The sequence below is a fragment of the Rutidosis leptorrhynchoides genome, chromosome 2, assembly GCF_046630445.1.
Source record: "Rutidosis leptorrhynchoides isolate AG116_Rl617_1_P2 chromosome 2, CSIRO_AGI_Rlap_v1, whole genome shotgun sequence".
Taxonomy (NCBI): Eukaryota; Viridiplantae; Streptophyta; class Magnoliopsida; order Asterales; family Asteraceae; genus Rutidosis; species Rutidosis leptorrhynchoides.
The window spans coordinates 485,013,204-485,031,121 of NC_092334.1; the positions used below are offsets into that span (position 1 = coordinate 485,013,204).

At 34.4% G+C, this 17,918-nt stretch overlaps 1 protein-coding gene across 1 annotated transcript; it reads left to right on the plus strand.

The window, feature by feature from the left end:
• Nucleotides 1–520: 520 nt before the first annotated feature.
• LOC139892656 (phosphatidylcholine:diacylglycerol cholinephosphotransferase 1-like) lies at nt 521–4,775 on the plus strand. The gene is made up of 3 exons (XM_071875769.1): nt 521–1,040; nt 1,352–1,489; nt 4,189–4,775. The coding sequence occupies exons 1-3, from the start codon at nt 645–647 to the stop codon at nt 4,513–4,515; spliced, it is 861 nt and encodes a 286-aa protein (XP_071731870.1). The 5' UTR covers nt 521–644; the 3' UTR covers nt 4,516–4,775.
• The last annotated feature ends 13,143 nt before the right edge of the window (nt 4,776–17,918 follow it).

The window sequence follows — 17,918 nt, forward strand, 5'->3', positions numbered from 1 at the left end:
TCAAGTGTTTCATGCTATTTTTTCTGCGGTTCGCCTAAAGTTAATGTCTTTGAAGTTCAAGGACTCAGTGATGGTGCAGAGATTAAAGTCTCAATGGCAACTTGCATGATTTTTTTTTCCTCATGTTATGTTTGGTTTCTTTTTTCTTGGGTAATAGCCCTTGTTGGTTGTCGCTAGCTTTTGCTATGTTTGGTTGTTTCGGGTTGTTTTTGGACTACAGAGCTTGCTCGTGTAGCGTTAAACTCCTCATGTAATTCTTTTTTGTCATCATTTATTAAATTCACCGAGTGATCCCCTTAAAAAAAAAAAAAATATTGTGTATGTAATATGTAATTAATAAAGTGAAAATAATGTTCTTTATCGTGAATGCATATCATGAAATTCGTAAAAAGAAAAAATGCTGACGTGACAAGTACAAATTACAAAATAAATTCTAAAAAATCGGCAGCTCTGAAACAAACGTACTAAACACACTGTAAACCGTTACACGCTTATTTCTTTCAAATCTCACTCGTAATCTCCGCCACCTCATATCCTATAAATAAACACTCCAACCCTTTTATCCTCACTCCCATTCATTATCAATCAACCAATATTTATATTTATTATTAATTAAATCCAAACAAATATTTCACATCCTAAAAATGAACGGTGATAAACTCCACCACCGTTCCTCACCACAAACAACAACCACCATCCTTAAAACTACCACCATCAACAATAACAATTCCATTAATAACTTCAATCTTAAAAAAACAAATAATAACAACAACATTAATGTTTCCACAACAAATTGGTCATTTGCCAATGCAAGTTTCTTGCAGTGGACAATTAGAGATGTGTTTGGTGTGTTCAAGTACCACCCGGTGCCGTGTTTTTTCGCGGCGTGTTTGTTGTTCTTTATGGGCGTTGAGTACACGCTTTTGATGATTTCACCGTCTTCACCACCGTTCGATATCGGGTTTGTTGCCACCACCTATTTACACCGTTTGCTCCAATCTAGTCCTAATCTTAACACCATTCTTGCGGCCCTTAATACGGTAATTTGTTATTATAAAATAATTTGTTTTTAATGAGAATTAAATATTTTCTAAATTACTTAATCACTACTTTGTATTTTACCATGCATGTAAATACAGACGGATGATATGACATTTTATTATATAATTTGGATTGGATTTGGATGAATAAAAAGTAATAAATCATGACAAGCAGTTTAATGGGGAGATCTGATTAATAAATAAACATGTTACATGCAGATGGAAGTATATGTCTATATTATTTAGGATTAGTATTTTCATTAATTAATTGATACAGTAATAAATAAATGTTTATAAATTTGAAAATGAAGGTGTTTGTGGGGATGCAAACTGCATATATAATAGGGGCATTTGTGATAGAAGGGAGACCAAGAGCCACCGTGGCAGCGTTGTTCATGTTTACGTGTAGAGGCATTTTGGGTTATTCTACACAGCTTCCCTTACCGGAGGTACTTACTTCAATTCGTACGGGTACCAATTTTATTGAATTTTTGTAACAATGACAACTCTAAGAACGATCATTAACATGCTTTTATGTATTTACACCACTTAATAATCATCATTTTAAAAGTAAAAAAATAAAAATATAGAATAATTTAATACGTGTTAATACTAGTGCCTATAAGTTAGAAAAAATTTATTTTATTATTTCACTATTTCGTCACTAATTATTAAATAAAAAAGGACAATGCTAAAATTATCCTATACAAAATGATGCATTTAGGCTGGACCGTTCGTTATTGATAAGGATTGATAACGAATTGTCGGTCATGCTTATATCACGGGTTGTGGGACGATGGTTGATAGTATTGTAATATCATATTCATCGATTCCCAAACTATGTTTTGATTATTTAATTTGAGAAAAGAAAGGTGGCATTTAAGTGTGTGAGAAGTGGATATTTGTTACTCCGTATTCATTTATCATATACTTTTTTATAAATTAATTAATAATTCATATATTTAGTTAATAATAGTTAGTCCGTATTAATTGTAATGAATAAAATGGCAATTCTAGATATGCGTTACGAAAGAAGAATCATATATTTTACTCATTTCAAGAAATGAGATATGTAGTGATTTGGTGTGTATAAATGGGAATAAGTTACTCCCTTGTCTCATTTCAATAATCTCTATTTAACTTTTAAAACCATTTTTTCTTCAACTTTGACTCAAAATATATTTATTTGTATTATATATTATTTGATAAAAATTACATCAATCAAAACACGTTTAAACATCAACCCATTCATATAAATTTTATCAAATAGTAATACATAACACAAACAAAAATATTTTGAGTCAAAATTGAGTAAAAAAAACTTTAAAAGTTAAATGAGAACTATTGGAATGAGACAAAGGGAGTAGTACTTAATGCCCTCTCTAAACTAAATATAATTATTTTGATACATAATATACTCCGTATTACTAATATGAATAAAATGGGAATTCTAGATATGCGTTAGGAAAGAAGAATCATATATCATATATTTTATTCAATTCAAGAAAGAGATAGTAGTGATTTGGTGCGTATAAATGGGAATATGTTAGTACTTAATGCCCTCTCTAAACTAAATATAATTATTTTGAACCACCGAGGCATTTGCCTGAGTGGTATCGCGGTGGTGTTTAACACCCTCGCCGGGTAAGAGGTCCAGGGTTCGAACCTGGCTTCTGAATGACCAAATTAAACATGGACTGAAATAGGCTCCATTGAGGTCAGCCCAAAGGGAAGGTTTTACCGACCCGATCCGGGACTAAGGTCCGGCCCGCCTGCCCCTCGGGATGGTTTAAGGGTTCGGATTCCTGTGATCGTGGTTCGGGTTTCCTGCCCGAACGTGTGTGTGTGCAAATAATGACTAGGCTTCGGTCCGGACTGATGCAATCTTGCCGTTCAAAAAAAAAATAATAATAATTATTTTGATACATAATATGAATATTAATGGAAATCATGTATGAGTTAAAAAATTCAAACTATGCATTAAGGGGTAAGAAATAAATATCATAACATTAATGTACTACATTTGATTGAAAAAGAGATCCATAAAGAAGTGATTATTTTCTTTAGTAATAGTTACTTTTTGGGAAAAAATTACCAAAACTTTTAGTCATAGTTTTACATGCATTTCATATTTTTAATATTTCTTTCTCAATATTATAAATATTAAATGTTAATAGTACTATTTATTTTATATAAATAGTACTAATATTTATATCCGAAGGTGTGAGAAGATCAAAATGTCACTCTGATGTATGGAATAAATAATCTCATAGAATAGTATAATGGCCTGCTCTATTTTGATATATAGAGTAATAAAATCGTATAATACTAGTGAAATGACCCGTGGATACACGAGTTTATTTAAACGAAACAGTTTAATAATATAATTTAGGTATTAAGTGAACGTAAATGCTAAAGTTATTTAGTTTAATGACCCGTGAATCAAAATATAAATTTAGAATTAGTTTCCTATTGCATAGCTTTTATACCTTCCCGTACTAAATTCATAATAATTAATTAAAATTATTTAAAATTATTTAATTTTAATAATTAAAATAATTATCAATAAGATTTAATAATAATAATTAATTAATAAGATTCAATTATAATTCAAAATTATTTAGATTAATGAAATCACCCACCATGCTTAGATTTTTTTCTTTTTCTTTTTGATTTTTTCTCAACAAAGGAATTAGTCTAAGAATAACATCATTATTTTATCATTTTAATATTAACTATAGATAATCATTGTCACCATTTTTAGTAATTTTATTGGTTTTCCTTTCAGTCCAGTTTGAAGTTAACGCTCTTAGCATAAAAATAATTAATAATGTTTATTAATAATTTATCTTGATGAGAAAACATTATTTTCCCCTTGTTATACAATAGTTGAAAACATCAGACATGATAGCCCATGTGAAAAAGTCGCGTCATAAGCAAAAGGTGCCCTACCGGCTTAGCTTCTTTTTGAAAATGCACGAGTTTGGTGTGACCAAAAGTACATACATAAATTTTATGTTTTTTAGTAACTTATAAACGAAGACGAAATTAAATAAATAATAAATCGATGATGAACTCTACCAAATTAGCTTTGAATTTAAATTATACGAACTATTGAATATACTTGACTATGTGTTTTTTTATTCAGGGATTTTTGGGTTCGGGTGTGGACTTTCCAGTTGGGAACGTCTCGTTCTTCTTGTTCTATTCAGGCCACGTGGCAGGTTCGGTCATTGCATCGCTTGATATGAGGAGGTTGAAAAGATTCGAGTTAGCGTTCCTATTCGACACCTTGAACCTCTTACAAATGATTAGGTTGTTGAGCACCAGAGGACACTACACTATTGACTTAGCCGTAGGAGTAGGTGCAGGCATTTTGTTTGATTCCCTAGCTGGAAAATACATGAACAATGTCGCGATTACCAAAGCGACGAATGGAGAATGCTTGCATAAGATTCATCCTCTTGTATCGTAGATATCTTTAGGTTAATGCAACTGTTGATATGTGTAGAATTAAATTCGGGCTTACCTTTGTTTTTTTTTTTTTTTTTGTTATGATTTGGGCAATTTTTCATGATGGAATGATTATATGTGATATTGATTTGGGCCAAGTGCGCCACTAGTTTTTGGACAACAAGTCAATTTTGATATCATATAGACAATGGCAGAACTTTAAATTTTGTATTAGGAGGGCGAAAATGAACATTCAAAATTTCTTTTAATGAATAAGCATCATATTAAGGTTGGTAAAGAATCGAGCTTTTAACGAACTACTCAAGGTCATTTTAATATTAAAAAAATCTTATTTATGAGAATAAAAATGAAAAAACAAAAAGCATAATTTCGATAAGTATATTCATCTAAACTAGTTTTCGAACCTTCGTTCGCGCTGGGGGTTCGATTTTCAATGTATTTTATTGTGTTTAGTTTGTAAAATTATTTCGTGGCTAACGATCATGTCGTTGAAGCGCAACTCGAGTCGAACTAAAAGGTATATCCCGTCAAAGATTTAAATGTAAGCATGACGTCAGCTGGAAACACTGTAGCGGCAGACATATGGGGCTCGGCTATTATAAATATTGTAATTGTAATAACATATTTGGATTTTAAATGTTAACAATACAACTAATAAACATAGTTTTGGGCATTTTGGGCCACCGTTTTGTACATTTATACTTTTTCTTTTCATATTTCTTCTTAACAAAAACTATACAATACTATGAGCCAAAAGGCCCAAAACTAGCAGCACAATAGTAAGAGTGCTCTTGGTGATACTCCTTTCTCTCCAGGACTAGCCGTTACATCAGTGTCATATCAGCACTTCCTTCTCAGGACTAATCAAGAACTAAACCCTCCAACAATGACATACTTCCTTAAATAAATTAGGACCCACTATATTAATTAATTAATTAAATGTACAACTAAATAAGCAAAAGGTACAACACATATAAACATTTCCTCCATCCACAAATATTTCACAAAAGGACATAGAAAGGGACGAGAAGGAGGACCGAAGGCTGGGCGGTCCCTGGACTAACCGCTGTCATTGGTGTCCAGGAAGGCTAAAGGCTGGGCGGGAGTCAAGTAGTAACCGTTGGGAGCAGCCTAAGTAAACCCAAAGAATATCCACACGGCTTGTAACAAGACAGCAATAGAGTGCTGACTATGTTGAATAATGTTGGTGATCATTTTGAATAATTTTCTTTTTGCAAGCAATCAAATCTGCAAATCCCATAATTTTATACTCTTGATCTTCCACTCTAATCGGGCAAAAAGGTTTAATTTTATTCTCCACTAATCTATGTACAATTAAATCTCTTTTTATTGATTGAAATAGAAATAGAAACTTATAATTGAATAATACAAAATAGAAATGTTGACATTTGTAATTAGAAGACCATAGTATCATTTTACTAACGTGCTTATATGTTTTAGTGCCATTTAAACGGAATAATAAAATATGTACAATTATAAAAATTTGTGTTGGTGTACGGAATTGATTGAATTACTAGCAAGTTATTAAATTTTCTCAAGATAATCCAATGATCGTGTGGTCGGAAAAAGAGGTTAATATGGTTACGGAATAACCCAGTTTAGTAGCCTACATCCGAGTAAATAAAATACTTTCTTTACCAAGTACATAGTTTGAAGTGGGAAAATTTATCTGTTTTACCCGTTTAAAAATAAGTTATCATCGGATGTTAATGGACTCATTCTAAAAAGGCTTTGGTAACACTAGTTTTCAATCTGGGATTTAAATAATTGGTTGCTAGTTCATTTTGTGGTGTCCAATTGTAGTGGATTGATGATGTCCAAATAGGTAAAGCATAAATATTTTCTCTTCCCTTTTGTATATGAGTCTATAATAATTTGATTCACTAGATTTGATGCAACACAAAACCCGGGACCGACTTTAGAGCATGTGTTGTGGTCGACCTTGAAGCCTTACCGGCGAAGATCTGACTCTTATAGTGGCGGCATGGACATCGGGTGGAGAAATAGTTGTTACTGATTAGTGATTAGTCATATCTCTAGGAAGGAAAGGAAGACACATTTAGGGTACAAGTGTTATCTGAAGGTTTAACCAGTAAACAGCTAAGATTCTCACTTTAAAAGATGAGGCTTATTCCCACTTTAAAAGTCGTTTTGAAGAATCTCCCGGATTTAGGCCGAGTCTTATTGATCTTTCGTACCCGACATTATCCCCTGATGAGGCTAATGATCTTGAAACCCCTATCCTTGAATCAGAAGTCCTTGAAGCAATTCACGATTGTGGTAGCTCGAAAGCCCCGGGGCCCGATGGTTTTAATCTTAGATTTTTTAAGAAATTCTGGGATATCATAAAAGAGGATGTTCTTAATGCCATCTCCTGGTTCTGGGAAAAGGGGGAATTCTCCAAGGGTTGTAATGCTTCATTCGTTACCTTAATCCCGAAGAAAAGTGATCCTATTACACTTAGTGACTACCGGCCTATTAGTCTCATTAGTAGCTACTATAAGATTGTGGCTAAGATTCTCTCCAACAGATTGCGGAAGGTTATCCCTAAATTAATCGGGTCGGAGCAGAGTGCTTTTCTTAGGGAGCGGTATATTCTTGATGGTGTGTTGATAGCCAATGAGTCGATTGATTTTCTAAAAATTCACAAAAAGCGGAGTTTGATCTTCAAGGTTGATTTCGAAAAGGCTTTTGATAGCCTAAATTGGGACTTCCTTTTGGAGGTTATGTCATGCATGGGGTTTGGGACTAGATGGTGTGATTGGATCCGTGGATGCCTCAAATCGGCTAGCATCTCTGTTCTCATTAATGGTTCACCCACTCGAGAATTTTCAATGGGTAGGGGGGTTAGACAAGGGGATCCCTTATCTCCTTTTTTATTCATACTTGCTGCGGAAGGTCTTAACATACTCACTAAAGCCGCGGTTGATCGTGGCATTTTCAAGGGGGTGGAAATTGGAAATGATAAGGTTACCATCTCGCACCTACAATATGCGGACGACACGATATTTTTTGGTGAATGGTCGAACTCGAATGCTAGCAATCTTATTAAGATATTAAAATGCTTCGAGCTTGCGTCGGGACTAAAAGTTAATTTTCTTAAGAGTTGCCTTTATGGTATTGGGGTTGGTGCGAATGAAATTGAATCCTTAGCCTCCCGTATGAAATGTCAAGCCGGTAGTTTCCCCTTTACCTATCTTGGACTCCCCATCGGAGCAAGGATGAAAAGGATTGGTGATTGGTCTCCGGTTATAGATAAATTCATAAAACGACTTTCGGAATGGAAAAGAAGAACGTTATCCTTTGGTGGTAGATTAGTCCTAGTTAAATCGGTGCTTAATAGCCTTCCATTGTATTTCTTCGCGCTTTTTCGGGCTCCGCCTTGTGTGCTTAATTTACTTGAGAGTGTGAGGCGAAATTTCTTTTGGGGCGGGGATCTTTCGGGTTCTAAAATTTCGTGGGTTAAATGGTCTATCACGTGTCTACCATATGGGGCGGGGGGTCTTAATATCGGGTCTCTAAAAGGCAAAAATCTTGCCCTTTTGGGCAAATGGTGGTGGAGGTTTAAAACCGAAACCCACTGTCTTTGGACAAAAATCATTCGTAGCATTTATGGAATTGACGGTGGCTTAAGGTCGGGCGATGGGCTTGCTCGTCAATCGACCTTGGGCATTTGGAATAATATTATCATTGCAGGAAATAGCCTCGAAGGTTGTGATATTGCGTTCAGGAACTCATTCAGCAAATCTATTGGTGACGGAAAGAATACTTCATTTTGGAATGATAATTGGTGCGGCTCAAGTTGTTTTAAAGACATGTTTCCAAGATTATTCATGCTCGAGTCAAATAAGAACGCTATGCTCAGTGACCGGGTCAAAAAAGTTGCTGTCTCTGTTAATACCTCAATGCAGGCTGCTGCTACTCATGGTTTTCGTTCGGGTGCTACCTCGTTTCAGTGTGCTGCTGCTCTCGGTTCTGAACCTGCTGCTCCAGAATGTATTTCGGGCTTGGATGGTGCGAATCGCCCCATCAGATCTCACTGTCCTTCTGTTTTTGTTCCTTCTGTGCAGGTGGTAACCGAAGCCCCCATCTCAGAATCTGTTTCTGCCCGTCCTCATCATCCAGGTGCGGTGGTCTACAAAACTAACTGGGAATGGTCTCGTTTACCCACAGGAAGAACCGCTGGTGAATTAACTGATCTTGAGAACCTTATAAACTCGATTCATTTTGATTTTAATTCGGGTGAAAAATGGAAATGGTCGCTAGCAAATGACGGTATATTCACGGTAAAACGATTATCCACTCTTATTGATAATCATATCCTCGGTCATCACCATAGCTTGACTGAAACACTCCGGAACAACCTCATACCTAAAAAGATTGAAATTTTCATTTGGAGAGTGCTAAAGAAAAGGATCCCGGTAAGGGTCGAGCTTGATAAAAGGGGAATAGATCTTCATAGTGTGCGTTGCCCCATTTGCGATGATGGGCTCGAGACGGTTGATCATTCTCTTGTTTCGTGTAAATTCGCTTCGGAAGTTTGGGTTCGCATCTATAATTGGTGGAATATGGGGTCTTGTACGTTTTCGAGTGTGGAGTCTCTTAAAGGAAGCATCACTCAAGCCTCATCTTCGTTGGGAAAGAAAATTTGGCAAGGAGTGATGTGGGTTTGTGCGTATTATTTATGGAAGAACCGCAATATGAAAGCTTTTCGGAACGAAGAGTGGTGTGTCCCGGTCATTGTAAATGAAATTCAAGTGAAAGCGTTCGAATGGATCTCGTGCCGACTTAGGGGTAGGAACATCGATTGGTCTTCTTGGCTTGTTAACCCTCATGTATTTTTAAATTTGTAATCGTTTGCTTGAGTGCTTCCTCCGCACTTTGCAAATTTCGGACTTTGTCGGGTCGATCCTTTTGGTGATCGGTGCCGTGTATTGTAACTTATGTTTTGAGTAATTATATTCATCTTGCCTTTCAAAAAAAAAAAAACCAGTAAACAGCTTGATGACCAATACATATACATATACTCAAGTATATTTAAAAGCTACAATGTATTTTTCTTTTGAACAGCAGAAAAAAAAATTATTGATAAAAAGTTAGCCTGAGGCTAGACGAAGAACAACAAGACAATTACAAAAGAAATGAAAGCCAAGTGTTCCAGCTAGGAGCATATTTGCTCCTAGCTACAATGTATTACTTAAGTGATGTTCAGTGAAGGTGTCGTCAATCAAAAAGTTATTACAAATCTCACATGAGAGAAACGTATAAAATTGCTTTTATTGTTATAGAGTATGATCAAGATGGTGATAGTTTTTTAATCGGGTGTGTTGATGGGTGGGGTGGGTAGTTGTCGATGACGTGACAGGCGCTTTGGTAAAATGAGAAGTAGTGAGGTGGCGTTTTAAATGATGTGTTGGCTGGTGCGTTAAAATATAATTGAAAATTAGATTAAAAAGTAGATAAAAATATAATAATTTAATATTGAAAATTTGTTAAATGGAAACGAATGAGCATAGCACGTCATGAAGGTTTATGTGCTACCAGGCTACCAGCATACACGCCATGTATATTTGCCATCAACACGCCGCAGTAAAGCGTGTTGGTCCATTTTTTTCACTTGAAAACGTCGTGTTACAAGTAGGATGACAATTAATCGGATATAGATCGGGTGATGTCATATTCACATGTATATTCATTTAAAAATTTTCATCCATATCCGTTTAATTTTATTTCATCCATCCATATTCATATCCAATGGATTAAGATGGTTAATGAATATCCAAATATCCTTTGGATATTCAAATGAATATTAATCTAACGACGATTTTGATACATAAATATAGATTATTACATATGTAAATGTATATTTTTATGTTTTTGGTTTATTACACATGTTTTGATTTTAATGTGTCCCCGACTGTGACTTCAAATGAGCAAAATACGTTACTGTACGATATAAGTAATATATGTTTAAACCAATCTAAATGTGTAACGTTTAATATTATTAGTAATAATTTAATAATTGTAACTTTATAACCTTATTTTTATTAATATTTTAATACATATATATATATATATATATATATATATATATATATATATATATATATATATGTGTGTGTATGTGTGTGTGTGTGTGTGTGTGTGTGTGTGTGTTTTTGTGTTTGTGTATGTGTGTGTATTGATATGTAGATGTATATGCATAATGCATATATATTAGTACGTGTATATATGTATGTATAGATGTATTTTTGATGATAATTGATATATTCATGGTTGATAAATTGTTATCTATATTACAACAACAAAACTCAATACAACATAAGTGGTGTATGGGGAGGTGAGATGTAGACAATCCTTCCCCTATCCGAGAATAAAAACAAATCATTTTTCCACCCAGAATGAAAACACTCTCAAAAGTAGAGAAAGTCATTCCTCTCTCTGTTCGACGGATAGAGAGATTGTTATCTATATTCAATCTATAAAATTATTAGATCACTCATATCTATATCTATATCCATTAATCGTCCATTTAGATCATTCATATCCACTCTAAATGGAATGAATCAATGTATATTCATGGATGGAACATACATTGTCATCCTTAGTTCCAAGTGGTCTAACATGGTAAATTTATCATTCATGGTTTGATTATGGAAAAAATAAGTTATAAACCATAAAACCGTGTTAAAATGAAAAGTGATTCGTACACAATCAAATTTTATCCATTTACAATAAAAAAAATGTTTTATAATGTTGGACAATACAACATTAAAAACATGTTTAGTTGTGTACAAATAAAAATTTAGACAAAATTGCTCATTTCGTCCTTGTGTTTTTCACTTTTTGTCCGTTTCATCCTTGTATTTTATTTTCTGCATTTTTCATCCTTAAAAGCATTTTAAAGTCTCAATTTCATCCCTCACCCTAACGAAGGTTAACTGAGTCCGTTAAAACTATTCACATGAATTATTCAGGTAACTTTTAACTAATTAAATTACAAAAATCATTTCATTCTTCTTTTCATTATATCTAGCAGTTCAAAACCTTCAAATAATTCACTTATATATCATTAAAAATATTATGAAAAAGGGCCGGCCAATGTGGAAGGCATGAAGTGAATAATAAGCAGAAGGATCAAACTGATCAAACTGCAATTAAAATAATCCAAAATCACCAAATCCAAAATCAAGATAACGTAATCCAAAATCATTTCATTAGTCAAGATAACCTAATCAGATGATAACCTAATTCAAAATCGTCTCATTAGCTCACGATAACCTAAGCAGAAACCGTTTCATTAGCTCAAGATAACCAAATCCAAAATCAGATGATCAATTTTTAACGCCGAAGTACTAGGAGCATTCTTTATTGTCATCTTTTTTATTTCCCTGATTACATCATAAAAGCTCTAAAAGGTTCGAAATGAATTGTTCCCTAAATTTCAAATCCTCGAAGTCTAATTTCACAATATTTCAAGCTGATTTTACAGATTTTAAAGAGGAAATGAGAGACGATTTCCTGTATCATCTCGTTTATACAAGAGCAGTTAACTTATTCAAAATCAAACACTAAAAAGAGTGGTCTACTTACCAAAAATCAAGTATGTTTGGTAAAACTTTCAATCGTTCAATTTCTATTTGAAGGGTTTGAAATGCCACACGTAGAAGAATTAATTGATTTTTGTAGTTTAATTAGTTTACGATTACGTGGATAGTCATGTGAATAGTTTTAGCGGACTCAGTTAACCTTCGTTAGGGTGAGGGATGAAATTGGGACTTTAAAATGCTTTTAAGAATGAAAAATGCAGAAAATAAAACACAGTGATGAAACATAAAAAAAGTGAAAAATACAGGGATGAAATGAGCATTTTTGTCAAAAATTTATTATGTACAGATCATCGCCATGTTAAAATCCATAGTAAGTTTTTAATCTTCTCGTTCTCATGGTCTTTAAAATATGAACAAATAATTGTTTTGTTGTTCATAATATACATAATTTTAGATTTTTTTAGCTTTCTTTTTTATTTCTCAGTTAAATCAATAGTTCTTGCACGTTCGCAACTTTCACATGTTTCTCGTTTCAAAACTTCCACCATCCGAAGTCCAAACAAATCTCTACACGCAATTTGGTTTATTTAACTTTTATCCATATATGATATACTAAGGATATATGAAAAATTTTAATATAAATTTAACATATTGCTTGAAAGAAACGATTTATCTAATTAACAAACATACACTACTTAGCTTTTAAAGGATTTAAAGGTGTATTAAAAGGTTGGCATTGGAGTTGTTATTGTTTTTACTTTTTAGTGAATTGATAGTAGTATTTTACAGTTTTCTTCTAGCCATCACAACCTCTATTTTGGGCTTTTGTGAATATTATAACGTTATTAAACCAAAATAAAAGTTACTTGGCGGAACTTAAAGTCAGATACAGATGGGACATGTGTAAAATTTTAATAAAATTTTCATTATCAGCAGTGGTAAAAACTAAAAAAAAAAAACCTTATTTTTGGTAAAATAAAAATTAGTGTAAAATTTTTTTTCCGTTAAATTAAGGTGTGACGGATATTCTCTTTGGGTTACACAATCTTCCACCACTACTACCTTGATAGAGAAGTTGCTAACATAGATATCTTGGAACAACTTCAAATACTATGTGAAGAGGAAGGATTAAACAATGTTGCAATAGAATACACGGGAGGACTTGAGGTAAATGTTTGTATGCGACTCGAAGTTAACAATTGTCAACGTTGTGAACGAAGAAAACCACAACATTAAAAGATGGGTTCAAAATCTTAGAATATGGGATAACAATCATTGAAGTCTTAGAAGATTAACATGGGTTAGCATATATGGGGTGCCTGTACTCATGGACAGAAAACACCTTCAAGAAAATTGCATACCGGTGGGGTCCGGTGCTGGACACTAGAAACTGCAAGATTGATGAAAATAACCAGAACCTAATTACAGGGAAATTTTGGTAAAGGTTCGCAGTTCCAATCCTATTCAAGAAGTGATAAAAGTAAAAAATTAATTCAATCATTATTTATGTCAGCATCCGAAGAATGATTGAGAGTGTTCGAACTTGATATGGATAACGAGAAATCCTTTAGTGATTGGTACTCATAAAACAATTCTGAAAAGGAATGCTACTCCGATGAAGAATCTGTGTCGAAAACTAAAATTCCGGCCTAAGTTCCGACCACGGCAGAAGATCGATCGTCATAGTGCATGGGAAACGGGAGACACATTTTTTCCGAGCGACGATATCGGCATCACTCAGAGGGGACTTAACCACCTTCACGATCATATGCCACCCACACACACGTTAGGAGGAAACCCAATTCACGATGATATTATGGATCAAATCATGTTTGAAATCGGCTTCGATCTCAGTGTTAGTTAATGGATCACCCAAAAATGAATTTTTACTCCAACTAGGTGTTCGACATTGTGACCCTCTCTCACCTTACTTATTCATAATTTCGGTAGAAGGTCTTAGCTTGTTTGTAAAGTGTGCATTGGAGATGAGACTTTTTAGAGGATTGGAGGTCGGTAATGCTAACGGTGTCACATCTTCAATATGCCGATGATACGATCTTTTTTTGTGAGTGTGATAGAAGAAATGCTGGTAATCTCTTTAAAATCCTAAAATGCATTGAAATATTTTCGGGATTGAAGGTTAATGTATCAAAAAGTTATATCTGCGGCATCAGGGTCCTAATTTAGAGGATTGGTGAGGAGTTTTCTATTCACTTATCTTGGTCTCCCAATTGGACAAAAATATGAAAAGCATTCTGGATTGGGAGACAATAATCAACAAATTTCACTCTAGATTAGCGGATTGGAAGGCTAAATCGATGTAGTTTTGGAGCCGTCTTTCCCTAATGAAATCGGTACTTAGTTTTTTTTTTTTTACCATTGTATGCTTTCTCATTTCGTGCTCCGTTGAGTGTCATCAACCTGCTTGAAGGTTTGAGACACGAATTCTTTTGGGCTGGTCGGGTGTAAACTCAAAAATTTCTTTGGTTAAATGGGATGTTGCTCTTTTACCATATGAGGGAGGGGGCGGGGGTTTAAATATTGGGTCTCCTAAAGTCAAAAATTTGGCCTTATTAAGAAAATTGTGGTGGCGCTTTCTTGTCCAAATTTTTTTTTTTTACAGAAACTTATAAGTAGCATCTATGGGAGGGATGAGGGTTTGGGATGTGTAGACATAAATTAAAGTTTCAATAAAAAGATCTGCTTGGAATGACATTTGTTTCATCGGACGCTAATTAAACAATCTTAGTATTTCGTTCACTAACTCTTTTATGAAGAAAGTAAGCAAAGGTGAATGCATTGGAAAGACAAATGGATAGGTGATAAATTTAAAAGACTCTTTAGACTTGAAAGAAATGAAGATGCATTGGTCATGGATCGGTTATTGATAGATTGTAACTCTTGGCCTGAAAAATGGGATTTGAAGCGAATGCCAATTGGGTGAACTCATTATGAATTCGAGGAACTAATGCATATGCTTAACAGATTCAATTTTGGAAACAAAGAAACTGATGTATGGATGTGTAACTTGCAATCAAATGTGATGTTCTCCACCTCAGTTCTATCTCATTAAATCGATGAAAAGGTACTGACTTCGACATCTTCTGTTAATGATACTATGTGTAACAATCTACTACCCCAAAAAATTGGTATCTTTCTGTGGCGTGCTCGTATGAAAAGGATCCCTGTTAGTGTCGAGTTATGTAAACGAGGCATAAAGTTTAATTAATTGAGATGCACTGTTTTTTATGATGACATAGAAACGACGGAACATATCCTACTTATGTGTTCATTTGCAAAAGATGTGTGGAATAGGGTATATCGATGGTGGAATATGGAGAATATGGGTCGTGTGAACTTGGAGGAATTATTCAAAGGGATCAAAAACCCAACTATGCCGAACTCTACCTTTAAACTTTGGCAAGCTATTGAGTGGATTTATGGATATACGATTTGGCGGAATAGAAATTTTGCTATATTTCGAAAGAAAAAGGATAATGGACCGATGACACTGTTGGTGATTTTAGCATGATCCAACGTTATTTTAGTTGATTGGATTGCTAAGTTGAAAGTGCTCGAACCATTGAAACGCTACACGGATTTGGGTATTGTGGAGTACATGTTCGTAAAATGTAAAATGGTTTGAGGTTATGATAGTGAGCTTGGAAGAAAACATTTGGAACTTAAGGAATGCGAAACGCGACTTGAAAGGCTAAACACACTTGAAAATAAGCTTAAACTTGATTTTGTTGTGCAGTAGCTTTAAGCCGCGGCGCGGCTCATGGGCCCGCGGCGCGGCTTAAAGGGTGATTTTGAGTTCGAGAATTTTGGCATTTTTGGAAGTGTTGTGCTTTGTTAGCCCGCGATGCGGCTTAACACTGAACTCGCTGAAAAGGTGTCTTTTCAACCCAAAAGGCACATTTGAACCCCATACGTTATGGGGTTATTCCAGGACATTTATGAACGGTTTTTGTAACACCCTATTTTTTTTATAACACAGTGAAAGTATTTACATAATTACCAAAACAATCTTAGTTAATATTTAAAAATCATAGTTAACAAATCAACTTATTTAACATTCCAAAAGCAACGGTGTTACATAAAACAGTACAAAGAGAAAACATCAGAGTTTAGCTCGTAGTCAAACATGTCTTCTAACCCGTCCGCAACACCCGTCCTAACCAGCAGTACCTAAACCTGCAAGGGGTGAAAATGTGGGGGAATTAGCACAACTGCTAAGTGAATGGATAATATCTCACAGACCAAGCATAAGCAACTGAACATGCAAAGGTCACAACTATGCTAACGTCCTGAACTAGCATATAACAACAACTGACAATATGAGGATCGGTGGCTTGTACGAGCACATGACTTAGCTGATCAGGCTACAGTCTACCGATAGTCCACTTTACTGACTCCACTGCATAACCGTCCAGACGCAACACATACGTCCTTCTATGATATACTGAATAATCAGTAACACCATGACCCGACCAGGCTACCACAGTCGACCTCACATCAACCCTACCTTGCCGTCTCGGTGGGTTCCCAACCTTGCTGCCTCGGTTGGTGTCCAACTAACATTGCGCACATAAGATCACAGATAATCAGTCATGCAATCTTCCTAACTATCATGGCAATATCTAGCTACACATGGTATTCATACAGGGCATAAACATAAAAGTAAAGAGTCTGAACAAGTAGCGTGTCAGCTACTTAATACTCTATCCGGAGATAGACCCACTCACCGAATACCATCAACTAGCTTAGATAATCTATCACTGAGCGGCTTCCTTATCCTTATCACCTGAACATAAGGCAAATCAAGTTAGTTTTTGTCTTTTAACACAAAACAGCACAGTACAGCAAATTAGTCACAAAAAGTGTCACTAAAAGTCCACCCAACACTTTATGCATTTTCAGAATTTACATCCTGATTATCATAAGTCACGCAGGCAGCCTAACAGCTAGAAAACAGCCAAATTAAACAATACTACTGATCTGATCTGCATCCGTACGGTTGCATCATGCATCCGTACGGTTGCACACTTATGGTTAAAGCTAAGGGGTATAAAATACTATTAGATTTTACAAGGAAATACTATTAAATACGATACAATTTTACACAAGATATTTATTTATTTATAGAATGGATATACTTAAACCTTGCTACAACACTTATAGGCAGTGTACTTAATCGTACAGTAGTGTAGTTTTTAGTAAGTCCGGTTCGTTCCACAGGGAATCTTTTAGACAAAGCTTAACGCTATATTAGTTTTATTTTATAAAAATACAAATATATATATATAAGTAATATTATTATTATAAAGGGGGGTTTTTACCGTTTAATGACCGGTTTGTCGATTTTAAAAACTTTAATCGCAGTTAAAACCTAATGTAAAATAATAAAAATAAATATAACTTAATTTAAAGCGTAAAGTAAATAACAATAATGAAATTTCGATAAATAAAAGTGCGATGAAATAAAATACAATAACAATAAATAAAAGTGCGATAATTAGAAGTGCAATTAAATATAAAATAAAGGAAATTAAATATGAAATAAAAGAATTATGCTTATTTAAACTTCCGTAATCATGATGTTTGACGTGTTGATTTTAGTTTATTCCCATGGGTTAATTGTTCTTTGTCCTGGATTATTTAATATGTCCATACGGATTTGTCCATAATAGTCCATCAGTCATAAATATAAAGAGCGAAAGCCTTCGTCAAATTATTCTTATTCCCGAAGTCAAATATTCCAACTAATTGGGGATTCGAATTGTAACAAGGTTTTAATACTTTGTTTAAGGAATACACCAGGTTATCGACT